This window comes from Megalobrama amblycephala, linkage group LG5 (genome assembly GCF_018812025.1).
Source record: "Megalobrama amblycephala isolate DHTTF-2021 linkage group LG5, ASM1881202v1, whole genome shotgun sequence".
Classification (NCBI taxonomy): Eukaryota; Metazoa; Chordata; class Actinopteri; order Cypriniformes; family Xenocyprididae; genus Megalobrama; species Megalobrama amblycephala.
The window spans coordinates 23,951,183-23,979,166 of NC_063048.1; the positions used below are offsets into that span (position 1 = coordinate 23,951,183).

At 39.2% G+C, this 27,984-nt stretch overlaps 1 protein-coding gene across 1 annotated transcript; it reads right to left on the minus strand.

Moving 5' to 3' along the window:
• Nucleotides 1-15,366: 15,366 nt before the first annotated feature.
• On the minus strand, nt 15,367-27,780 carry calm1a (calmodulin 1a). Its single transcript, XM_048191357.1, has 6 exons — nt 27,637-27,780; nt 20,257-20,287; nt 19,909-20,052; nt 17,210-17,316; nt 16,676-16,811; nt 15,367-16,420 (listed from the first exon to the last, which is right to left on the minus strand). The coding sequence occupies exons 1-6, from the start codon at nt 27,637-27,639 to the stop codon at nt 16,392-16,394; spliced, it is 450 nt and encodes a 149-aa protein (XP_048047314.1). The 5' UTR covers nt 27,640-27,780; the 3' UTR covers nt 15,367-16,391.
• Nucleotides 27,781-27,984: the final 204 nt, after the last annotated feature.

The window sequence follows — 27,984 nt, forward strand, 5'->3', positions numbered from 1 at the left end:
CGTTTATAGCCTACTGTTAGCCTTTTATATCTGCCGACTTTATTTAGGCTTCAAAATCTATAAATGTTGTGTTAACTTGTAAAGATTATCTTGATAGACAAAACGTGTAAGTGTCATAACCCTTTGTTAAACACAGAGCTTATTTTCTGCGATTTCCAAAAGTCTATGGGGAAAAATGCATAGGCTTTCAATCGAGGGAACCCGTGTGCCACTAACTTCCGGGTTGGCCTATAAAAACACGTCATCCCTGGGGTACTCCACGTGACGTCACCGTTGACCGTTACGACTGCGGTCACGCCCACTGAGTGGCATCATCACACTCTGAGTGACAGCATTGGTTTTCAGCGTGAATGTCGCGAAAAACACACAAAACACATTCAAAACGGGAAAGAGCTTTGCGACTGACTGTACAAATAGCTTTGACACAAAACCCGAGGTATATATTTAAAGAGTGCCGAAAGCTACAGAAAAAAGAAGCAAATGGATCACTGCAATTCACAGAAACAGCTGGACTCCAGCAGAGAAACATGGATTTGCAGTTATCATTTTGTGTGGAATTGTTGGATTTTGAGGTAAAATCATACATATTGAATTGTTATATATTATGTTGACGACTCAATGAAATATTTTCCATCTTATATTCTGCATAATTGGGTGTTTTTAAATAAACAACACTGACAAAAACTATTCTATAAAACTATATAAGTTTTAGGGCTGGACAATATGACGATATAACATTGATATAAGTGCAGTGTTTCCCACAGGATTTTGTGACACTGTGGTGGGCGGACATCGGCTCCTCTAGGGGGGTCCGGGGGCATGCCCCCCCGGAGGAAAATTTTGTACATTTTAAATTTAAATGCATAAATCTGGGGCATTCTGAGAGCAAAATTAAGTGACTAGATCAATGAAGAAATTTGTTCTCTTGTAAACAATTTTGTGCTCTAAAAGTCATTTATTTATTGGTGATGGTAGGGCACATGTACACAACATATAGTAGGCTACATTTAAACCATTAAACCATTTAAACCATTAAAAATATGTAGCAAAAGAGGTTACCTTTGTTGAATTCATTTATTAGTGGGAGCCTGTATCTGTATTTGTGGAACTAATGGTCACTCTTTGATTTGTTAACCAATCCAGAATGCAAATGAAAAATAACAAATGAATAAAAATACATAATCATAAGCTGACCAATAAATAAGTAAACTAGGTGAGTGTATAATTCAGCAGCAAAAAGTATTCTAGCCTAATTCTTGGGGGGGGGGGGACTTTGCACAGTAATTTTATAAATCCAAATGTTAATAAAAAAAATTAAAATTACTATTTGTATTCTTATGAAATGAAAAAACGATTTATATTAGATTTATATGTAAATAATTATATGTATTTATATTAATTTAAGATTAAAATATGCTTATTTTAAATGTATTGTGCAGCTTTTTAATGGGGCAACAAGATATGATAGATACGACAGAACAAAATAGACTATTAATAATCTTTCAATCTTTTCGCATCCCGGGTGCAGAATGATGTGCTTGAAACAATATCGTGTCAGAGCGCGCAGTTTCATTGCGCATTGAAAAGTTCAAAGAGAATCCCTGTGTATATCTGCATCTAACAGTTTATTAATCATATGTTTCTTCTCACTTTTAAATTTCAGTTATTGTGCGTGTGACGCCAATTCATAGTCCTTTTGTTGTGCGATCTAACAGACACCCTGTAGACAATATGATGACATCGTTCAGAAACAGCAATAAACTCCAGCAAGATAAAGTCATTTTATGCAAATCCGCAGCCCTTTATCTACATCTACAAGTATTATAATGGGAATATATCATATTGGAGAGTTTTACCGTGCTGACTGTCGTTACCAAACGCGACGCACTGTTTGAGTGCTGAACAGAGAATGATTGACAGCTGCTGCGGAGGGAAGACGAGTTTCTGACCGTGATCTTATTGATGTAACGTTACATATCCTTCTGTCCCTCACATGAAGCTATGGAATGGCTTCAGATGACTTTGAATATAGTGCACGAAAACTTAATTGGTGCTATTCTACTTATTTTGCTCTATGACTCCCACTTTTGACATATAAAAGAGCGCAATTATCAGACGGTAATTTAAATATCGCGACAAACATAATTTCCGTTTCATTTTGAGACTGTGGCGGGACAAATTAGAATGTGGCGGGCCGCCACAGTCTATATGTATGGGAAACACTGAAGTGATTACTCGGATTTAAACCTACCTATATTAAAATATTTACAGGCAGATTTGCTTTATGTATTTTCCCGGCGTTGAAATCAGGCACATATAAATGTCAGGAAACACGATTCCTGGCTGCATGTCAATATCCATGGATTAGGTTTATTTGACAAGTTGTAAGAAACACTTTCGAGTCCAACCTTTAGTGTAATCGTTTGTTTTACTCGAGTTTTCGCAGTTTCCCCTATTAAATCCAGTCACGCGGCAGGTTTTTTAGCCACTCAGTCTAGCTGAGGGAGCGCGTTTTCGGCGGGAAAGTGACGTCGATGCATACCCTCTATTTGCGCTAATATCGCTATAGCGTCCCTTGTGGCCGTGTAGTGCATACACTGCGTTATGACTTGCATTTGAAACATTTCGAAACGCAATGACGCTGGAAACCAAGCTCGCCTTTGCATTGGCGTATTAAAAACTTAGTGTATGTGTCGGACCCTACTTTTCCCTTTTAGTTTATTTTCCTGTCATTCACGCCTGTTTCCTTGCATGCTCTGCTGACATCAGCTCATGCATGTTAGATGAGCCCACTGTTTCCCAGACTTGTGGTACGGATGAATACCTTAAAAAGCTCTCAAAGATTGATGAAGGTCCAAAAGCTCACAAGCAGAAAAGAATAATACAGAGAGAGAAAGGGCGAGAGCAGCTGCCTCTGAAAAGCAAATGAATGATGTGGTCTAATAAAAAAGGAGTGATGGAGAAAGAAGGAGGTGGGAAATGTAGAAGGTGAATTATTTAATGCACTTACAGGCCTGCCTTATACTAATGAGTGCTTGCCGCTTGCTGCTTTCCGGGACAGGCCGCACTCCCAGGAGGAATCTGGGACATAAAAAGAGCTTCAGTAAGAGTTTGGTTGTTATTAAAGAGGTGTGCTTTAGTGTCTGCCAAAGTGTTTATGTCTCTTGAGACCTCTTCTTTGCTTCATTCCTGCTGTAAAGAGGCGAACTTCGTAAACAGCCCTTCGTGGCCGCATGCTGAATCTTTGATCTGGGTCAGGAGCATGTTGAACCCTAATGAGCTTTCAGTGACAGCATTATTCCTCTGGCTTCTGTAAACACTACAAACTAGTCCTCCTGACCAGTGTATCTCTGAGGGCTTTCCTTTGATCATTTTCAGCTGCAGAGCATCAACTTGGCCTGAAGGATGGTTCAGAGGTTTGAGCTGTATTTCACTGACCATTGTGTAATGTGGTACCTGATTGTACACCAGGCCCCCAAACAAGACACTGAATTTGAAGTGCTTACTAAGGCAACCATCGCTATTATTTCTGCACATACTTGTGGTTTGTCCACATCCTTAACCTTAAATTTTAAACTTCATTGTGTAACTCATCCCTAACAAACATTTCAAAGTCCTAGCCATTCAAAATATCCTTAGTAATACACTTAGCAACACCCTAGAAGCCACCCAAAATACCCAAACCAACATATAGCAACACTCTAGCAAATAGCAACCTAAGAAACACTATGCAATGCCAGAGAAACCACACAGAACACCCTAACAAACCCTTAGCAACACCCTAGCAATCATTCAAAATGTCTTAACACTTAGCAATGCCCTAGCAACCACACAGATCATCCTAGCTAACACTTAGCGACACCCTGGCAACCACCAAAAACACCCTAACAAACAATTAGCAATGTCCTACCAAACACTTTACCTAAAAACTTCTTAGAAGGCCTTAGCCACTGCTTAGCAACACCCTGGTGACCTCCCAGAACACCCTCGCATTGTGGCAGCCAGTTTTGCAATGTGATGTTCATTAAATTTCTTTGATTTAATGTGAGCTAAAATGTAAATGTTCACTGCAAGTATTTAGAAACTGTGAATATCTAGTGATTATAAATAAATTTCATTTATGTGATCCAGAATAAGCTTTCATTTTAATCTCATCTCTGCAGTGGTCTCTCTCTGTTCTCGGTGGCTCGTGTTTCATTGGTATTATTGCTCTGATCCTGTCATTGATTGGCGGCTCAGCTCAATTCTCACATCAGAGAACACTGAATCAATACAAGAGACTCCAGAGAGTTTGATTTTTGTAGGGTGAGCTCACATTCTCACACAGCAATGGGAAAATATGCCTGTCGAAGCATATACAGAACCATTAGAAGCATTAAAGGTTCAAAAATGAATTTGTGTTGTTTCAAACCTATATGGCTTTATTCATTCTGTGGAACACCAGACTTAACAACCCCTCATTTTGGTGCCAATACTCAGATGTTTCTGGCACATTCAGTTATTTCTCAAGAAAATCTGAAATAGTGATCGCCCAAGAATCCATATGCCCTCTCCTCACATGCCCGTCCACATGTTCGCTGGCGATTATCCCAGTGAGGGGTGTTGACATTGCACAAGGACACTTACTGTTATTTGTTCCAACAGCATTAGCTTCGCATATAATGTACCCATAGTTTGCACTGGCTTTTGGACATGTAGGGAAAGCATGTCTTAATGAAAGTTTGTGAGCTAGTGAAATGTGTAAGGTGACACCTCCAGCCATGACTCCTGCTGTTTCACAGACTTAGAGTGTTGATAGCGATGTGTCATCTATCACCAGCAGATTAGTCAGTAGATGTGTGCAAGAGAGACATAGAAATGTTGTTCATTGTTTTGTAACATGGTGTCAGTGTCACACGTTGAGCATTCTCGGAGGTTGTGACCCTTCACTCATTTCATGGGTTCTGCGGTCTATGCAGTCTTGTGTTATCGTTTGGATCAGTATCACTGTTACAACAGGGCCTAACCAAATGTCTTCCTCATATTTAGGATTTTAGGCATTATTTCAGAGATTTTCGATGGCTTAAAGGTGACACCAAACAGAATTGTAATCTGGGTTTTTTTGTTGTTGTTGTTGTTTGTTTGTTTTCTGTTTTTTTTTTTTTTTTTTTTTTCAGCCCAAGCTCAAATCCAACTTTTTGTTACATGTCCCATTTGGGTATGATTTATAAATAAAAAATAAACAGCAGAGACACTTTATTTACTGAGAGAGACTTTTGTCCATGTGTTAACATCAATATCAAAGTGAAAACTGCGTTAACAAATAATTTAAATTGGATAATAATGAATAATTATCATATATGATAAAAATTATTTTACAATTATCTTTGGTACTTTATTGTGTCTTCCAATTCAGTACATTTTCTCATTACATAATACAGAAAAGTAAACTGCATGTGTACATATACTATGTATATAAAGACATTTCATAATGTTCTTTTATATACATGTAATTCAAAGTAAAAAAAGCATAGGCTACATACTAACTGTATACATACTAATAGCACTCTGTAATATAACTATTGAATATTTAATTAATCATCATAAATGGGTTAAAATGTACTACTACTAATAATAATAATGCATTTTTTTTAGATACACCTTTCAAAACATTGAAGGACGCCTTACAACTGAATGACATAAGATACAAGACAGCAATACAATCAAAGCAACATCTGTTCAATATTAAGATCATCCATAAATTAAAATGAATCAGGAAAATCACTTTCATGTACAAATTGCGGAAGAGAGTTCCAGAGACAAGAAGCAGCACAGCTAAATGCTCTGGATATATTACAAGGGAAACAGCTGATGAAGATCTAAGAGTGCAGGTGGGAGTATAAATGTGAAGCAAGTCAGAGATTGTGTGGAGCTTTAAAAGCTGAATCTTGTACTCTATGTCATATTTAACAGGAAGCCAGTGTAATTAATAAAGAACAGGAGAGATGTGCTCAATGGAAGAGGTTCTAGTAATTTTGCTGCTGAGTTCTGGACCAACTGAAGTTTATGGAGAAGTTTGAAAGGTAACCCATATAGAAGAGAGTTACAGTAATTAATGCGTGAAGTAACTAGAGCATGTACAAGAATGGCTGTGGTATTGGGTGTAAGGAATGGATGAAGATGAAGTGGAATTATGTGGACTGACTGACATTATTATTACGTTTCAAAAGACAAGCTACTATCAAAGATGACACCCAAACACTTAACCTGAGAAGACGCTGCCGAATTTAGCCAAATTGGATTTAGTGCCAACAAAAAGAACCTCAGTTTTATCAGTATTTAGCTTGAGAAAATTGCACGAGAACCAGGATTTGATCTCATCTAAATAGTCCAAGAGGGAAGAAAGAAGAGTAGAAGGCTTAGAGGACAAATAGAGCTGAGTGTCATCTACATAGCAGTGCAAATTAATACCAAATTTCCTAAAAATATGACCAAGAGGTAATAAGTAGATTATAAATAAAGAAGGACCCAAGTCAGGGCCTTGAGGAACACCAGTGGTAACAGATGAGGAATATGATCTGAAATTTTTAAGTTGGATAAATTGATTGCGACCAGAGAAATAGGATCTAAACCAAGTGAGAGGGGACTCCAGTAATACCAATAAAAAAATTAATCTATCTAAAAGAACTTGATGAAAAATGGTATTGAAGGCTGCATTCAGATCAAGCAAGAGTCCAAAATCAGCCACCATCAAGAGATCATTGGTAACTTTTACCATGGCAGTCTCTGGACTATGTAATGGATGGAAACTAGACTGAATTTGGACCTGAGCTGCAACAATCTTTTCCCATATTTTTTGAAAGAAATGGTAAATTAGAAATTGGACTAAAGTTGGCAAAATTATGGGGACATTCCATAGACATAATGATTTTTTTTACTGTACAAACTATATTATATTTGTATATTCTATCACTATGTGTTTTGGTGTTAGTCTGCATGGCTTACAATAAAAAATTGTATCACACTGAGGATGGTGGCACATATGCAAATAATAATTTTAGTCATGAAATAACTAAATTAAGAAAATATTTAGGGATATAAACACTGAATGTGCCAGTATTTTTTCACTTTGCAATTAGTTGTGTAATCCTAATATTTGTAAATTTCATAAAATTAATTTTACTTTTACACCTAACCCTAAACCTACCCATCAATTGTTTTTAGATTAAAAAAAAAAAAAAAAAAAAAAAAACATCATTTAATATGATTTATAAGCTGTTTTCCTCATGGGGACTAAAAATGTTCCAAGACAAGAATTTCGGATATTGCTGTCTTTGTGGGGATATTTTGTCCGCATAATGATAGGTTTACCAGGACCACACACACACATACACACACTAATTCTTCCTGCTGTTCCATTCTGAAGTTGCTCAAGACTCCTGACAAAGGTGGTACAAATTATGTATTTCCCACAGGGGTGTTCAGTCTGTAGCAAACTGTTACAGCAGATGACTGTCCTATCAGCACGTCCCTCCTACACAAAAACAAACATACACATATCGAAACCCTCACAATCTCCTCATCCATATATCAGTCCATCCATCCATCCCTCGCCTGGGAGCGTGGGAGGAGAAGGAACAGATGGAGACTGGGGAAAGAGACGGACATAGCAGGAACACCCAGTGAGAGAGAGAGAGAAGGGGGAGAGGGAGAGGGGATTACGGGAAGGACTCGCTGTACTCTGTTAAAAAAAATGAAAATTCAATTTAAGTTAATTAACTTTATTTATAGCACACATAACAGTGGTGATTGTCTCCAAGCAGCTTTACAAAAGTGGCAGGACTAAAGGCCCAAGTGAGCTACCAAGCAAAGAAATGCACTTAGGCTGACACAAGAATACATCGTGGCAAGAGCTGCTTGAGCTGAATATGGAGAGAATAGATCAAAGAGACACTGTGCAGTAGTCCCGAGGGACCAAAGACTCCAGGGAATACTGGTCATCAGAAGAAATTCATGAGACCAATCTGTGTTTGAGTTTTCACTGAGGCTCTTTAGCAGAGGTGAATGATCGATAACAAAGGTTGTGGCTATATAATATCAATCATATTAAGCTTTTTTTAAAATAAAAAATAATAATTATATCAAACAAATGTGTTTTGGTGTTAGTATGCATGGGTTAAAATAAGAAAAAATTATCATGATGAGGATGGACGGCACATAGGCAAATAATAATTTTAGTCATGAAATAACAAAACTAAATATTTATGGATATAAACAATGAATGTGCCAGTATTTGATGACAGAATGTTCATTTTTGATTGAATTATAACCTAATTAGTTCTTTAAAGGTGAAGAGATACAGATCAGTCATGGCATGAGCCTGTCACGAGTTATTTTGAGATCCTACAACAGTGCTGTTCAATGTGACCTGTCCTAAATGTGGATGCGTTTTACAATATCAATCAACAACACACAGCCTTTACTCGCCATGTATGCGTGTGTGTGAAGCCTGAAGCGTGAACTGCAAAGTACCCTTTGTGCTGCTTTATAGTGTGCGTTTACGTGGTTGTTATCGGTTTCTCGTGTTACTGTAATGCAAGCCAGTATTCTTTCAGTGGCCAGTGTGTTGTTGCCCTGCAGTGTATGTGTGTGTGAAATATTAATGCAGTTTCACTTCACTTCAACATCATTTAACCCCACAGAGCAGCCTGTCAATCAATAAGCCCCGTCCCTTCTGTAGGATGACCTCACTCTCTCTGTTTTTGGCGGTGCGGCAGGGCAGGGCAGGGACTCCCTCACAAACACAGGCAGACATTGAAGCGCGAGATGGAACAGATCAAATGCTGATGGCTGCATTCTTAAACTGCCCACTCGCTATACACTCATATCTCGTTCCCCCGCTGTACATTTTTCTTCCGCCATATGGGCTTCCCCACCTCTCTCACACACACACACGGCTTTCCCAGACCTCTCTGGAGATGTGCCAAACGTTCATACACGCTGTGCACTGACTGATTATTCAACTCTACAGTGATGCTCCGTAGAGCAGAACCTGCAACGCACGCGAACTGAACCGATGAGTGTGTCTGCGAGTGCCCTGACAGATAAAGAAAAACAAGCGGTAAAGGACACAAAATAGACTAATAAATTATGGTTTTTGGGAAATTCACAAGGTCACTGAGTTGACATGAAATCTTTTTATGAGCGACATAGATACATTTTTACAAAGGTTTTAAGGCAGTCGGCCGGTCAGAGCCTAACAAGACATTGTGTATATTGGGTTTATTTTTGTGATCATGACTGACTAGAGTAGACATTATCCCACCAGTGTTACCAAGTTTCGCTAGAGGTTTGGAAACGTCCAAAACAAGTGACCCTTGCAGTCTGCATAGGGCACCTCTTTGAAAGTGATTTTGTTCCAGTTTTCTATTATGTTCTGCCAAAACAATGATCGTTTTTATCCCCTGAATCCAGGGGCGGATTAAGGTGGTCAGGGGCCCCTAGGCTGCTCTTTGTGTGAGGCCCCCCCTTAATAATTATGCTTTACTGGAAAAATGTATTTAGTGCCATACATGGTCCACACGCAAATAAGGTTAACTGGCATAGGCTACACACACACTGAGACAACCAATACTACAGTTTTTCTTCAACATTCCTTCAACTGGTGGACCACCACAGTAAGAAAATTACCACCACCACATAGGTAAAATGGGAAATTGAAAATCATAATCATATATAATAGACCAATATTTAATACCTGGCCTAATCAGCGTTCAAGCGCACACATAAAACTTGCCACAGCGCACCGGCAAACGTAATAGAGTGCCCCAGGGATGACGCGTTTTTGTAGGCCAACCCGGAAGTTAGCGGCGCACGGGTTCCCTCGGTTGAAAGCATAGACAGTAAAAGAAATGGACACAGCGACCCCATTGGAACTCAATTGAGACAAGTGAAGCCCATTTTTAGCGATTTTTAGCACTTCCGTTTCTGATGCGCAGACTCAAACTAAGCTTGATGACGTCAGCAACCTGTCTGACAGATGTAAATCTTCTAGTAGCTGTGCGTGCAAACTGCCATCGTTAATCTTGCAGAGACGGCGAGCTTGAGCGGGGAGTTCTTTGGCGTGAGTGAGCAGGAGTAAGTATTCTGATTAATTATTTTGTATAGTATTTTAAAATGTAACGCCAGTACGCCATAGTAAGTTAATGCATACTATTGCCTGCGAGCTTCTCCTCCTGTCTGTACGGTAATTTCTCTACTGTGCGACAGAGAGTCGAGTGGTTATGACGCAATCGTTAGCCTATTTTTACAAAAACTGTTTCTATGGGGCCATAATGTAACATAGAAGGTAATGGAGCCATTTATACATTGTCGTGTATCTTTAGAAATAAATAATGGACAAATGGAGTCTTTAAACGCCTCAGATGTAAAGTTATTCGCTGTCAAAGTGACACCAAAATGAATGGGAGTCAATGGGATGCTAACGCAAGTGAAGTTCTGCTACAAGATGGCGGCACGCGGCCGACTTTAACTTCCGGTCGACTTCCTTGGGCACTGGTTGAAAGCCTATGCATTTTTCCCATAGACTTTTGGAAAATCGCAGAAAATAAGCTCTGTGTTTAACAAAGGGTTATGACACTTACACGGTTTGTCTATCAAGATAATCTTTACAAGTTAACACAACGTTTATAGATTTTGAAGCCTAAATAAAAACGTCAGATATAAAAAGCTAACAGTAGGCTATAAACGGACTACAGCACACCATGGTCGCGGATCAACATCGTCACCATCAAGCTTCCTCAAACTTTATTTAAAAAACAACTCTATTTAAAAACATGCTCGCTGAATATGATCTGTGCTGTTATGAATACTTATCCACTGTTTCATGAGAAATGCTGTCCAAATGTCCCGTTTTTAGTGATGACGTCTAAAGTCCCCGCCAAAGGAAGTAGTCCCTTTTAGCAACTTGTTAGAAACCGGCGATTTTAAGACACAGTAAAAGTTTAAAAAAATCACAAGCGGGTAATAACTGGTGTGTTTTATGTCATAGATCAAAACGTGAAAGTATTTAGAGGCTTTGTTAACCACAGACCTTATTTCAGGCGATTTAGCAAAAACCCATTCAAAAAACCCCTAGACTTTACGGCGTTGGAACCGGAAGTCCTAAAATGCTAACTCGCTTCCGGGTTTTGCCTACAAAAATGCGTCATCCCTGGGGCACTCTATTATTATGAATGTAGTGAAAAAACAGCAAGGAGACTTTCTAAACATTTTAATAATTTATTGATAATGTTTTTAACATTAGCAGACTTGTAAAGTTTCTACTTACATGTTTCAAATGATAAGCCATATTTGAGGTCGATGAATGATAGGCGAATATTTGGATTTCCTTCTGATAACGATCTCTCCCTCACGAACTGCGTGACTTGTATCCAATGCCTTGAAGTATCAAGCCAATTTGGGATTTTTTTCAGTATGTCTTGTTCACGTTGTTCTTTTAACCTTCTTTTAACCACTATCGTAATTTCTTTCGGACATTTGCCTCAATACAGGAGTCTAGCAATAACAGTGACGTAAATGAAAATTATTGATATGATTTGATCAGCAGCTGATTGGACAGATTTGACCCAAATGTCACATCTAACCAATCACCTGCTTATTGAATGAAATGAAATGGAAATTCATGTGTTTTCTAACATGCATCTTTATTATCTTATTGTGAACAAGTCATCCATGCATGTTTCATTTTTACAAAAATAGTTTGACCTTGTAATTTTTAATCAGAATGTCATAACTTCTGGTGAAATGACGGACTTCTGTGGTGAGAGAAGGGAAGTATAAACCTCCCTAACCACAAAATAAACAAACAACAAAACAAAAGTCTCACAGATGACTGCCGCATAAACGTAAACAAAACAGCAACTTAAATGTCCTAGGCCTGGTCCATTCTCACCTTCCACTGTCGTCACTCCTCCTTTTATCCTTCCAGAGCTCCTACGTGGGACTCGAGACCGGTGTGTCTCACAGGTATTGATTAACATTCTCTTCACCGGTCTTGCTTCGCTCCCACGGCTTTTGGCCCTGCCTTGTTACGCCACACTTCCGTTTGGTTTGATATCTTGTTATATAACTTGTCATATAATTTATTGATATTCATGCATTTTTAAGTGTGACTGAAGTGTCCAAATATTTTTTCCTACTGCAGATTTTCTACAGAGCCCCTGGGGTACCTCCATGTACCCCTGGTTGAAATCCCTTTCTTTTCATCTGAGTAGTTTTGGGTGTTAACAGATGACAAATGCTCCTGATACATTTCATGCTGTGTTGCAATGTGAGTTGTTCAGAACAGGCATGTGACACATTTCTCTCATGCATCTCTCTGGACAGCTGGAGGGTTGCAGTACTTTTTTTTTTTTTTTTTTTTGGACAACTGTAGGTGCTTTTAATGTTGCAGAGGAGGTGCTGAACCCCCCGATCAGTTATAAATTAAAAATCCTCTGCTGGATGATTTGCCAGCTCAGGGGTCGGGAGGAAGCCATTGGGATAATATGACCTTATTGGCACTGTGTGAATATAGAGTAAATGAATGAATGACAGGTCTTTAGATTGTCGTCTATCCGTGTGGTTTAAAGTAGCACACTAGACAGATACCAATATTCAGCACTGCTAAGGGGGAGGGGCCTGGGTCCTAAGAGGTAAAAAGCATTAGATGGATTCTGTTCACCCATAAATGAGTAAGCTTGTTTTTTGAATAGATAATGCCACACAACAAGACCCCTGGAGCAACATGAGTTAAAGCCGTGTGGAATTTCAGCATCACAGCGGAGTTTGAATCTATAACCTTCTAATTGCCATCTTAAATCTACATAGAACCACATTATATGTCCTAATCCACTATGTGTTTGTGAGTCTCACTGTCTGTGCTCAGCTGAGGTCACAGCAGGACACTGTAGCTCACTTGCGTTGCTGAAGGCAACTGAATCAATGTGTTTTCAGTATTACCTTTCATATGTGTACACCACTAACAAGCTCTTTACAAATGTTTTGTGTCTGTGACTATGTATAGAATTGCACCTCCGTGCATGTTCATACATGGATTGTGCAGCAGTATTCAAATTTCTATATGCATGGAATATTTGAATGACTTGCAATTAGTATTTGCTAGTTGTGTGTAATACTATATCCCACAATGCAATGCACTCAGTTTGACCTCATGTTATGTAATGGATGAATGGACCAGAAGTAACATCAGCTGCAATTTTGAAAATCTCTTTTAACTCATCATTTGATTGAAATGCCAAGGGCTGACACTTGACTTTTACACAAAATTAATAAAAAAATCCCCCAAAATCAGTTAGATTATGCAAATTAAGAAAATGAAAAATAAGCCATCGACCACTAGTGAGCAAGCTTATCTTTTGAGTATTTCTAATTTAATGCAAAAAAGTCTTACAAATGATATTATCAACATAACAACTGGAGAGAGAAGTTTATTTGAAAAAATAACATTTGATTAGTGAAATTGTGTAGAATTTTAAATATATTCTTAAAGTGTTCACCCAAAAATGAAAATTCTGTCATTAATTACTCACCTCCAAACCCATAAGACCTTTGTGCATCTTCAGAACACAAATTAAGATATTTTTGATGAAATCTGTGAGCTATTTGGCCTCCGAAAGACTGCAACACAACGCCCACTTTCAAGGCCCAGAAAGGTAGTAAAGACATCATTTAAAATAGTCCACGTGACTGCAGTGGTTCAATACCTTTTGTGTGCAAAAAATAAAACAAAATAATGGCTTTATTCAACCATTTCTTCTCTCCCCTGATGCAGGGGCTGGCCAATAATGAGTCAGCATTCTGATGTAGAACACGGAAGCTCTGCACTGTCTATGCAACGTAAACAGCGCAGGAGACTGACATGGGAGAAGAAATTGTTGAATAAAGTCATTATTTTTTGTTCATTTTTTTTTGCGCATAAAAAGTATTCTTGTTGCTTCATAACATTAAAGCCTAAAGTATAGTTCACTTTTTACATGTACGCGAGGGTCAGTGTGCGCATGCCGCGAATTTCGTCATCAGAAGAGTATACGTGTATGTATACGAGTTGAATGAAGTATGCTTTGCAACGCTGTACGTTCGACTGTGCGTGTACACTAGCGTAAACGTAAAAAAACTAAGTATACCCAGGGTTTAAGGTTGAACCTAGTCATGTCGACTATTTTAAACAATGTCTTTACTACCTTTCTGGGCCTTGAAAGTGGTCGTTGTGTTGCAGTCTATCGGAGGCCAGATAGCTCACGGATTTCATCAAAAAAATCTTAATTTGTGTTCCAAAGATAAGCGGTCTTACAGGTTTGTGCACATGAGGGTGAGTAATTAATGACAGAATTTAAATTTTTGGGTGAACTAACCCTTTAAAAATAAATATTAAAGATATGCTAAATATTTTTAAATTGAAAACAAACAATTTCAAATGTGGTCTCAGACTTTTGGACCCGCCTACATGATGTGTGTGATTTATCTTTGCGTGGTGACCAAACAGCGCCTGCAACCAAATGACAAAAAGGCATTCTGCCATATCTGAGAAGGGCACATCTAAACGACTATTCTGCATACTCAGCTGAAGATTTTCTGAAGCCTTAACCATTCTCTGATTCTTCTTGGATTAAGTGATGTATTTAATACACATACACACTCTTAGCCACGTGCAGCTCATAAGTCAGAAGGGCAGAGAGACGTGGGCTGTTAGCACTCTCTCTCTCTCTCTCTCTCTCTCTCCTCCCACACGCATGTCACTGTATCCTGTTTCTCACATAGTAGACGCACAATCATCTCCACACCCCCCCCAAGCACACTGTCACTGAGCTCAGACTTTAAATAGCTGTGAATTAAGAGCAAGTCTGAAATTTGTGCGCAAAACACTCACAATACATCTGATGCGAATGATGTGGTAAAGTGATCGATTGGAGAAATGCAAAATAATAATTGCAATAACGAAGGGACATGCTGTAGATCTGCTGCAGGAATAAACTCTGCCTGACTACTGGAGGTGGATCTAATCAGCTGTAGACTTTCACACACACTCTCTTTCTCTCTCTCCATCTCTCCAGGGTCTCTTCTCCAGCTCCCACATGGTTTTTGATATCTCCCTCATCCACCAGAGCCATAGATCCAGGTTGCCAGGCAACCCTAAAATCCCCAAAGACAGACGCGCTCAAGCCTGCGCTTGGATAGATCAGTGCTCATGCAATATGACACATATACACTGAGACATACAGAAAAAGAGAGCGGTTGCCATGGTGATGTTTGTAGGCTGGCTGCAAAAGCTTCCCTAAATGTGCATTTCAATAGAGTACGACAAAAAGGACAAACAAGGTTGAGAGCTTCAAGTTCATGTTCTTTTATTGGAAAAAAAATCAAAAAGACGAGCATATACAACTTGGAATGAACATAAACAGAACTGAAGGTGGGCAGTCGAAACAAACCCCTGGCGGCCAAAGCCCTCTTTTGCACTCTCCAGAGTAATCAACATGCTCACAGTCAGAGCCCAGAGAAAAACTAAAAGATAAAACATTTATGATACAGTCACCATTGCCCTTACCCAAAAAACGCTTCCATGTAAGGTGAAAGGTCACGCCCTGAAACTCCAAAGCCACTCCCTCCCGCTAAACGCCCCTACTATCGGGCACAGTGCACAAAGAAACAAAACTCCAAATATCTTGACATGCCAAACATAGTTTAAAATCTCTTAACCGCTCATTTTTCTTAAAAATATCTCTTTATTTAGTTATTGAAGCAAACTGCAAAGGTCCCATTCATTCGTCCTCTATGCAGATTCTGAAAACCCGCCCGCCACCCGAGCCCACTTCCCAAGCCCACCTCCCGAGCCCACCTCCCCCAAACAATATTAAACCCTCTTTTAATTTCACCCCCAGAACACTCCGACAGACATCGCTGAGGTTTCCGCCCCAATAGCGGCTCCGGACTCAAGCTGCATGCATGTAGAACAGAAACAGGAAGTAGAAGATGATTGGCCAGCCCAAACATCGCCACTAGCAAATGGAACCAGTTAAGCAGTTCACCAGATGCTTTTACTTTAGTTTCTGAAGGTTTGATATCAGGATTAATTGATTGATCTTTTTGTAGATGTCTAAGCAGTTCTTTGGGAACAGGACCACTAACCAGTACATGCAGGTCATTTATGTTTGTTTATGTCTTTTTTTTTGTTTGTTTGTTTGTTTTTTCATATATTTTTTCTATATATGGACATTTTCCTTTTTTAACATTCAGTTTTTTTTCTATACAGAAACAGTATGAATAAATGAATATTTTTGCGTAAGAGGTAAGTAAAACATTTGACTGATTTTTTTTTTTGTCTTCTAAAGAGGTCAGGAGAGAACAGAAGAGCTTCACTTTGCCGTCATCATTTGTACAAATTCTGTGGACAGAAAGAAGTGGACACATCAGACATGACACAATATTACAAAACCTACTAGCTTCCAGACAGCCCCTTTAAATTAATCTCCATTTTTTTTTTTTTTGTATATACACACACACACTCAAATAACCTTGCGTCATCCAAATCCAAACTACATTATTGTAATTGAATTGGCAATTTATAAAAGTAATCTTTAATCTGCATAAAACGGCACCCCTTTTCAGGTAATCTGGAAAGCACAAAGCTGCGATGTACCTTCGTAATTGACCTGACCGTCACCATCGATGTCAGCTTCTCTGATCATTTCATCCACCTCTTCATCCGTTAGCTTCTCGCCCAGGTTTGTCATGACGTGGCGAAGCTCTGCTGCGCTGATGTAGCCGTTCCCATCCTGACAGAGACAGACAAGATCAATAAGTCAGCCGTGTCAAGCTGTTAAAATATTAAAGCACTAAATCCAAAGTTGGCGATTTTGAAATCAGTAATAATGTATCGTGGAGGTGTAATGCAGAGGAACAATGGGCAACACAGGTAAATTCAACAAATGGAAGCAAAAGAGGCCAATGGTGATTTTTCTTAAACGTTTGACAATCAAATGTTCCTGCAAACCTATAGGGAAATATGTCTGAATGTGGAAATGATTGCACCATGAATCGCTTGAAACCCACTTTATGTGGAATAAGGGCTTATTATTTAGTTTTCCAAGTTTGGTTTTTTTTTTTTTTCCCCTGCATCCTCATACTTTCCATGGATGTAAAAACATAATCTTTCCCTGTTTTCAGCACTGACCTTGTCAAACACTCGGAAAGCCTCGCGGATCTCCTCCTCGCTGTCTGTGTCTTTCATTTTCCGGGCCATCATTGTCAGAAACTCAGGAAAGTCAATGGTTCCATTGCCTGAAAGAAACAGAAAAAAAAATCATCAGATCTGGTCCAAGATGTTTGAAAACTCGGATGAAGTATCCAGGAAGCAGAGAGCTGGAGGAAAAGGGGGAAATTCAACAGGGCATAATGAGGAGTAATGAGGTCTAATGGCACATATTTCGTGTGTTTGAGTCTAGTTGAACCACAGCAAACACTCTCCCGGATGCACAAAACACTGTGTAGGCAAGGTATCAGGAATGAACGTCATGTTTATAATCTTATGTTATGAGATAAATCATTATATTATGGATGCACAACAAATTAATATTAGAGGTTTATATATATATATAAAGACTATATTTTAATTGTTCATGTTCATTCCTTCTGTCTTTACTTTTATTACCATTGCTGTAATCTTACACTCATTTAAAGGTGCTGTATGTAGTTTTTTTTTTATTGTCCTAAAGCATAAAAAATGTGTTTGCAGAGATTTAGGAAACATTCTAAGTCAGAATACTTGTTTTTTATGAAAAACAATGCAACAACCAGTTATTCTACATTAAATGTGTGTTCCGTGTTGGAACATGTTTCTGTTCCACTGTCCCACTCTCAATTTACCCAATAGTATTTCAACACCACAGGTTGCCAGTTGGCGGAAAACACAGCGTATTGCAACCATGGAAGCCAGCAAACAAACTGGGTCAGATATCGCAGATTCTACCCGACCTAAAAAGCAACGGCAATAAAACATTGTAAACATGCACATTAGCTGATCAACTTGCAGTGTATGGCTTGTCGCTTTCTATTGTCAACTGTGCTCATTCCTGCTGCCTGTCCTCAATCTGGCAACCCGCATGAGCATTGTGTCTGAGAAGGAGAGGGCAGGGTTGCCTGGCAAGGTATATTCTACAAGATATATCAGTCTGGTCAGTCCGCCCTCCGTCGCGATTCGAGTCAACTCCAAACTGTACCGTGCAATCAGATTTGTTTATTTCAGCGTCACTCTAATGTGGCGGAAGTCCCTTCGATATCAACAAAGATTGCGCACGGGAGACCCGAGAGTTTGTTCTATTCAGCCGTGAAATCAGTTTTAAATGACCAAAAACACATTAAGTATTTACTTTTCGCTGTTGAATCTCTTGTTGCTTTGCTAACGTCATATCCGCCCTTCTCTGATTGGTTTACTCCGCTTCCTGTTTGCTCGGATTTGCTCTGCCCTAGAAATCGAATTGATTCAATGGCCGACCAGACTCATCCGCTGGTACAGTGGTGAGGCTGGATTTTCCAGGCAAGGGGCAGGGGAAACAACTCTCTCTAATATTCTGAATTCGGACTGCAGTACCCATTTCAACCACTAGCTGTACTGTACATTATAACGTTATGCCTAAATTCACTTGTACCATTTAGTGTTTAGACTTTTAAGTTTTATTTATTTAGACAAAATAATGCAGAATTTTACTATCAGCCATTTATAAAACCTTTCTGGCCAGGATCTTAATATTGGAGCATTTCTAATTTGAATCTAAACAAGACAGGAAAAATAACAGTTCTGGAGTTCAGGCTGAAATGTGTGTTTTGCTTCCCTTGAGGTTTCACCAAGCTGAGGTGGGACATTTCCATTACACAGAACAAATATGACGTCCTCCTGTGTGCATGTGTGTGTGAAAATGATCACTACAGCCATTCCCAGAGGGTTCACACTGCGTGTGTAATCTGACAATGTGGGTGTAGACACGTGCTTGCGTATGTGTTTTTCTTCACATTACATGTTCTCCTTACTGGAGCTCTTCACAAACACACTCTCGATTCCATCGCCGCCACTGCCAAAGTGGATTATATAAAGGATTCCATGAGGTCTTTATTACCTGCTGTTATTCAACGGGCTTTACTGCTGTCTGACCTATAAAAATGACTCCATACCACACAATCCCATCTGCAAATAATCAGTATATCAGAAACCTAGCGCGCTCTGCGTGATCTAACAACACGTTTAAATGATACTAGCGTTAAAAGACACTCTAAAGACACCATAGCATACTGGAACACTAATTACATCAGCTCTGTAACAAGAGAGGCATCACAGGCACATTACCGGTACATTTGGTGATATCTGAAAGCTTGCTTGCACACAAGCTAATTACAAAAGATAACAAGATAATGAGACAGAGCGAGACAGGTCAAAGTTCAACCTTACGAGGCAGGAACGTTAGGTGAGATACTATCTACAGAGGTGTTAGGAATTATTATATTTTTTAAAAATCAAACAAAAAGGAAACGTAGTCTTAAGTAAGGTCAAACATAAAACAGAAATCAAATGTGCGTCAAAATAAGATCTAGAACTACTATACTTAAATCTTTTGTATATCTGGATGTTTACTTGAAAACTTGATATTGCTGATAGACACTTAATATATAAATTAACATTAAAAATGTTTTCGATAAAATGCGAGTTTTGTGATTTTTCCCCAAATCAGTTAAGTGCAAAAATTGCCCTTTAGCTGTTTGCCTACACTACACTGATACAAAAACCTCAGTATAGCATCTGTAGCACACCCTGATAGCATGACGGTTTGTCGCTATCAGATCCATCAAGGATTTCTGAAGTCTGAACTTAATCCAACTCACCGTCAGCATCCACCTCGTTGATCATGTCCTGCAGTTCGGCCTCCGTGGGGTTCTGACCGAGCGAACGCATCACTGTGCCCAGCTCTTTAGTTGTGATGGTACCGTCACCATCCTTATCAAACAAGGAGAAAGCCTCCTTAAACTCTGTGAGGAAATTAATGAAAACAGTATTTAAACTTCACATATATGACCGTTTGAAACTATTTTCACAAGATCAGTTCTTTCTCAAGTGTCTGGCTGAATGAAGAGCAGGTGTGCTGATAGTAAGTAGCTAATATGTGACTTTCATCCTCTGCACTGATGTTAATTCAGGGCTTGTATACAACACAAGCTTACAGATTGGCTTACCAGCAATTTGCTCCTCGGTGAGTTGGTCAGCCTGGAAATAGAGAAGAAAAAAAAGTGATGAGAAAACAGGTGTCATAAACATATAACTCATCGTTTTATTTTTATTGTACACTTTACTGTGAAACTGAGCAAACCCTAATGCCACAGATGTCCTGTCATCAAGAAAAACAAGTCACAAAAGAAAGATCAAATCACTGCACACCCAGAGTCTAAGATATCAAAAAATAACAATAGAAGAGCTATATATGTGAATATACACATAAGAAGAAAAAATAAAAAAAAAACAGCACCATAATCCTTAATTACTCACCCTCATGTTGTTCCTCACCCTTAACACCCTAAGACCTTTGTTCATCTTCGGAACACAAATTAAGATATTTTTGATGAAATCTGAGAGGTATATGACTTGTCCATAGAAAGTAATATATTCAACACTTTCAACTTCCAGAAAGGTACTAAAGACATCGTTAAAACAGTCGACGTGACTGCAGTGGTTCAACCTTAATGTTATGAAGCGACGAGAATACTTTTTGTGCGCAAAAACAAAACAAAAGTAAAAGACTTTATTTAACAATTTTTTCTCTTCCCTGTCATTATCCTTACGTAGTTTGACGCAGTAAGCACGGTGAAGGCTTCCGTGTTTACGTCCGAATGCTGACTCCGTATTGGCCGACGCTGTTCATGTGAGCAGCATGACGCATGCTGACGCAGGAGCCAGCCAATAATGAGTCGGCGTTCTGACGCAGAACCTGGAAGCGCTGCATGTAAACAACATATGAGAATGACACAGAAGAGAAGATATTGTTGAATAAAGTCATTATTTTTGCACACAAAAAGTATTCTTGTCGCTTGATAAAAATAAGATTGAACCACTGCAGTCAAGTCGACAGTTTTAACGATGTCTTTACTACCTTTCTGGACCTTGAAAATGGTGATTATATTGCTGTCTATGGACGAGTCATATACCTCTCGGATTTCATCAAAAATATCTTAATTTGTGTTCCGAAGATGAACGAAGGTCTTAGGCCCCATTTACACGGCGTTTTAAAATGAAAACGATCGTCGTCTACACTGGCGTTTCCACAGCGGTTCAGAAACGATACACGGCCGAAAACGCACTAGTGTAAACGGGGCCTTACTCTTACGGGTGTGGAACAACATAAGGGCGAGTAATTCATTTTTGGGTGAACTAACCCTTTCATCTACCGTCACTTCTAAAGCTTCCACTTAGAATCTCAAGGTCCCAGATTAACCAATCAATTCCAGCATACAAGACAAAATACCACTTTGACCTCTAATTCAAAAACTAATGGTGAATAAATATCCCCTTAAAGGCCACAATGAAAACAGTTACATTTATTCAGAGACACACACACACACACACAAAATGTCTTAATGCTATCGCAACCTTTATGCCATCAAACTGAATATCAGTCAGGTCAGCCACCAGCCTCTTTGCCTTGGGTGCGTTTTCCCAGCCATAAGTTGTCTTTACATCTTGCCTGTCCATTTTTACCGGTGCTTTCCTGGGTTTGACCTCAGCGTTAGGGCTTTTCAATGAGGTCAGGCCATCCACCGCTCCCCGAACAATCACCAGTCCTTCTGCCAGACACTCGGCCCGCTTGGCGTTTTGTGCGCCCTGGCGCCTGACATCTCCGAGCTCAGTCCTACACTGCTGCAGACAGTTCTTCAAATCTTGTACATCTCGGACCACGCTGTCAATGCGGCTGTTGGTGGAGTCCACCAGCATGTGCAGGAATGACTTGTAGTTTCTCTCCTGTAGCTCGATCAGCTCTTTATAAAAGAACTGCTGCTGGTCAAGGAGATCGTAGACCATGGATAACGATACGGAGTTCTCCTCAGGGTAGACGATGGGTCTCTTTGGAGGCATTCTGGTCTCTTTGAGTAGACGTTACCTGAAGCACGTAGCTGTGAGTCTGGCTGATCAGGCTGATGAACAACAGACCCCGAGAGAGCTCACCTGACCCTTGAGGCCGATGTTACTGTACCAACCTCCTGGGCCGCATTGGGTATCGTACAGCAAGATATTGGGCTGTTTTTTGAGAAGCTTAACGTCAGCAGCTCACTACGGTTACAAAGCCGAGGGTCAGGGATTGTTTCCATTATTTGAGATTAGACAAATGGGTGTCCCATCGGGTCACTCAAGCAAAGTAGGACGTATTCTGAGATAGATCGGCAGGTACACAGAGTGACAGCTAAATCAAAGGAGGGTATTAAGGTCCGTCTGTCAAAATCAAGCGGCTCATCACTTTACCTGCTCCTGTGGTCATCTCAGTTTACAGCAAGCCGTAGGTTTACGTTTATATCTCTGATCATCTGAGTGGCATCGCATCTCTGCTAATTGTACCAACACCTCTCTGTCTGCAAGCACAACGGCAGGGTTTACCTTTCCCTGCGTGGATGCATTATCTCATCTGTCTCAATGTCCTTGTGACCAAATTTATTTTTTCTCCCCCCCATCTCTCCCTAAGGGTCCTTTAGCCTGAGGTTTAAGAATCTGGGTTTTTGTGAGTTCAAATCCAGGTAGGGACAAACTATGACCTGGAGAGTTATAAAGGTCCCTTCCTGCCCTATTATGACTATGCTGTTGTGCAAGAGATCTTGGCACATGTTATTCCAATTAGTGTGCTATCCGAACTCCCTTGAAATGTAACCTAAATATGAACATACATCTTTTATCCTTACTTAAATCCTTGGCTAGTAAAGTCACAATCTAACAGAAGTAGTAACATCTTTTCTTTATTGTACATGGGTGAAAGAGATAATTGGGGGGAAAAAGAGCAGTGCAGGGTTCAATTCATCTGTTGTTGATTGGATAGAGATCTGAATATAAGCTTGGAAGAATTGTAAAAAAGGGGTGGGGTTTATGAGGATGAGATGATTGATGTCCCGCATGTCACCAGAAAAGTCTATAATTTCACGGGAAGATCAAGTTTCAGAATAAAATCGACATGCTGATAAAAATTATGAGGTCAACAACAACAACAACAACAAAAATGAAACAAATGCGTGGATGAATAGTTCACAATAAGATAACATGCATTTAGAAAATAAATAGGGTGAATTTCCATTTTGTAATGACTTGAAGGGATAGTTCACCCAAAAAATGTTGTTATCATTTACTCACCCTCAAGTTGATCCAAATCTGTATGAATTTCTTTCTTCTTCTGAACACAAAAGAAGATATTTTAAAGAATGTCGGTAACAAAACAGTTGATGGACCCCATTGACTTCCATAGTATTTTTCCCCCCATTCTATGGAAGTCAGTGGGGCCCATCAACTCTTTGGTTACCCATATTTTTCTGTGTTAAGAAGAAGAAAGAAATTCATACAGGTTTGGAACAACTTGAGGGTGTGTAAATGATGACAGAATTTTCATGTTTGGGTGAACTATCCCTTTAAACAACAAACTTTGTTGTCAAACGCTGTGATATGATATGTGCAAGAGTGATGAATCCACTCAATTATTGGTTGCACCAGCAGTATCCCTGCAGAGTTCTGCAAAAAAAAAAAAAAAAAAAAAAAAAAAAGCTCTGGTAGCTTACTGCTCAAAATTATTCTTATGAGGCCATTCTTTTAAAGTCAACATGAAACAGAAATTGTGATTGTCTTTTATTTCCTATTGAGACATAGGCTATATTCAAGTGATATGGCTTGTCGAATGAAAAAAAAAAAAAAAAAATGTGAATTTGGTTTTTCAGCCATTTGCCATTTTGACAGCCCTAATTGCTGGAGGGCAGGGATTGAAACTCCTCTGGCTCTTGGACAACCTCACTGCCCAGCAATGGCACTGTTATATACACTTTTACGAGGGACGGGTGAGTTAATATTTTCAATTGAAAGTTTACAAAAAGTCACATGTTTGTTTGTTTCTTTTTTTCTTTTAAATAATAATAATAATAATAATAATAATAATGATGATGATGATGATGAGCAAGGCTAAATAATTTATATAAAAATCACTGCTTAAAGTAACAATGCTTAAAAAAAGGAATGGTCGACTTTGATTAAATTTTGACTTTATTGAATAGTTAAAAATAGTTACTGGTTTGAATCACTCAAACACAGCCCTGTATAATTTATAGCATTATTAGAGAGGGAAAGAACATTTTATGTCAAATCTACCCAAATGAATCAATATCAAATAGAATTGGAATTGTCTAATCAAATTTAATCAAAACTAATAAAGAAATCTGTAACAATATCCATATGAGTGTTCATCTAATAAACATTTCGGCTACTTGAAGCTTTCAGCTACCAATAAAAGTGTACTACTCTTTTCAGGCCAGGCACACACTAGACAATTTTCGAAAACTTAACCTATTTTAAAATTGTTGAAGACGAAATGACAGTTTTACATTATAAACCTCTAAACGCACACATTAGATATTCGACCGGACTGTGAGACCACACACCTGTCGAATGCATGAACGATTTCAGAGTGAGACGAGATCTCAATGAGACTCACAAGATCAAACGTGACTTGAGAAGAAAAACAAGTGGAGGACAATCGACGTTGTCAGCGGTTTCTCCTTGAGCGAGTTGTTTTACAGATATATATATATATATATATATATATATATATATATATATATATATATATATATATATATATATATATATATATTTAAATGTTTAAATATTTATATATATGAGTGATCTTCTTTGTCAATACTCCATTTTCGTGGCATGTTTGTGGCTGCCAAGTTTCAGCTAAAAGAAGCATGCGACATCCAGTAGGTGACACTTGCTCGCTTGCATTGGCTATCATCATGTCAGAGGAAGCCAATCAAGAGTCGTAAATATCAAACATATTTTGAGATCGGCGACACTCCTTCTCAATCAGGAGCAGTTAAATAATCGTAATGACACCACACAATGGAGGATTTTTTGGACAAAAAAAAAAAAATTGCGACAAGCCTAGAATCGGGCCAACACCCCCCCCACCCCAATCGTTCGGGGGTGCAAATCGGGCTTAAAACCTTCAAGTGTGTGGCAAGCTTTATTTATCTCCCCAAAATCAACATGAAAAATGCACCGTCCGCAGATTCCCCATTGGCCCTGCCCATAAAGGATAACTTCTCTTGAGCTGTTGAGGGGAGAACAAGATCCTGCACCTCTACTGGAAGTCTTCCAGGCTGTTTGCCATCCAGCAAGGCTTCAAACATCGTACACCACTGCCAGGAATCTGGCCTGGATTTGAAATGCTGTGCAACGTTGCCTGGAATCTGGCCTTGAATTATGAGCTGCCAAGCGGCAGAAGCAGCTGAGAGAAGGCTGGCCTGGCACTCAGGACACCCAGTGTACGATAATAAGTGTGGTATTGCCACTTTCACACCATGTAAATGGGAGTCCCCAAAGCCCTGAACCATCATGCCGCCAGACAGATGCTCTTCAGAGTCTAGTTCCAGTAACTATCTTTCTGCACAAAACAAACACCACTATATACCCACAACTTAGCACCCAAGACAGGAAGATGGCTGAATATAAACTCATGACCACAACTGTGAAGGCAGCTTCCTTGTGAGCGCCAAACCAACTGTTTGCCGTCAAGTCAGCGAGCCCTGAAATTGCCATACTATTAAGGCTAATCTGTCCATTCTATTTCCCAAGTTTCCCAATAAAAAAATCCTTAGAATAACTTTAAAAGTGTTTTAATCCAATACAGAATACTGGACAGCTTATATATACACACAGTAAAAGACCATGTCGTTATTGTTCTAGCATTCAAGCAGTTTCAACCCAGAGACGCCCATATGAAGTAGTGCAGACTGTTTCTAGACCATTCTACATGATGGGTGAGAAAAACATGATTATTTTCCCAACAAGTGCCCAATGAATCCCATGGCATGGCTGCCTGTACAGGCAGCACAACAAAATTAGAGCTGCAACCGGGCCAGAAAGATCCTAAAGACGCAACTGAGAGAGGAAACAGACCCCTCACACAGCAACTACCATTCATAGTTCACCACAGAACTGAGATAATTCTCACCAAAGATCACAGGGTTAAATAACACCCAGAAAAAAATTATACTGCGCCTTTGACAACATGCTGTGGAGAAGCTGAAGCAGAAACGTTTGTATGGACTCATTGAGTCAGTATTGACTTTTGTTGAACTCACTCAGGACATTCTTTCCATGCTTCACAAACAATGTTTGCTTTCTTGAGCTAAAATACACCATTTAAACAAAGGATTGCTTATTTTCTCATTTGGTATCCAGCTGTATGATTTATGCACTCCGTTCTGAGCTCTTATGAGAAAAAAAAAGAAAGTCCAGAGCACAGATAACAAACAGACCTGTTGCATTAACATGTTAATACAGCACAAAATGAATCAAATATGTTTTTGCCAACCTAAACCAATGAATAAAGCCAATGTGTGATTCTAACTGTGCTTATTTTGACAGATCTGACAGTTATGCAAACTTTAATTTAAAAAAGCTCAATAAAAAGAGCAGCTGAGATAAATAACATGGTAATACATACATGTAATAATGCTTTATCTTCAAAGATGAAACAATGACCATCTACAGGCAACACAACTCACATGACAACTGCTTAATAAATCTCAATAATTTCATTAGACTGAACATTTAAAGAAATAAATTTCAACCAAATATGGAACTTGTGTCATCATTTATGACTTCTCTTTTTTTTTCCAAGAACACAAAAGGAGATGCTGACAGGCTAATAGCCCTAGTCACCGTTCACTTTCATTGCATCTTTTTCCATACAACGAAAGTGAATGGTGACTGAGCCAGTCATTCTAAAAATCTCCGTCTGTGCTCCAGGTAAGAAATAAAGTCCTACGGGTTTGCAATGCAACGACATAAGGGTGAGTATGCATTAATTAATTTACATTTTTTAGGTGAATTAATCCTTTACGTCTTGCTCTCTATTCAGACTGGCCTGATTTGCACAGGCACTGTCAATTATGTCTAAATAATTTGCTAAAGCAAAGCAAATATTGTCTCAAACGCCAATTACGAAGGCAAGCACAAGGTGTTCTTATTTAATAGGTGTTGAGCAGCACTGATCATCTGTCTGCTTCTGTCCAGCACATCACACCAACCATAATAAAACGCATATGTCACATTTCCTGCCGCACTATGACATCAATAACACTGCAACACGTTCAAAATAATAGACAGACGCAACCATCGTTGCGAAGTGCACTGAAATACACAACAGATTCTAATGCATATGAAATCAAATTTGCTGTTGCACGAGCGCAAAACGCAACAGAGGCAAGCAGGTGGTTAGTCCTGTACGTGTATATTAATCGCAATGCGTTAAATACAAGACAGATTAACACAGTTTCATAAACAAGTAGTGTATGGCAAACGCCTATACGTACCATATCTGAGGGTGGAGAGTGGACTAGGTTTGTTAATCTACACTAGACTGCGGTGATGCTCCGCTCTCAGTTGAAAGCTCCACCGTGAGACTGTCGCTCGCAGAGTATTGAAGGTGATCCGGTACTATATACATTGGTGTATTCCTCCGCCGTACGGACCCCTATCACTCACTTCCGCATAGTGCAGCCACAAGCCCCGCCCATCTAATTATCATAACCACTCCAGTCCCGAGAAGGAAAAGTGTGTAGTACATATTTTATATGTATAAAAAGTTTTCAGCACTGATGCAAGAAAACAGCATATTTACATCCTACTAAATGTTTTTTTTTTATGTTAGCCAGCAAGTT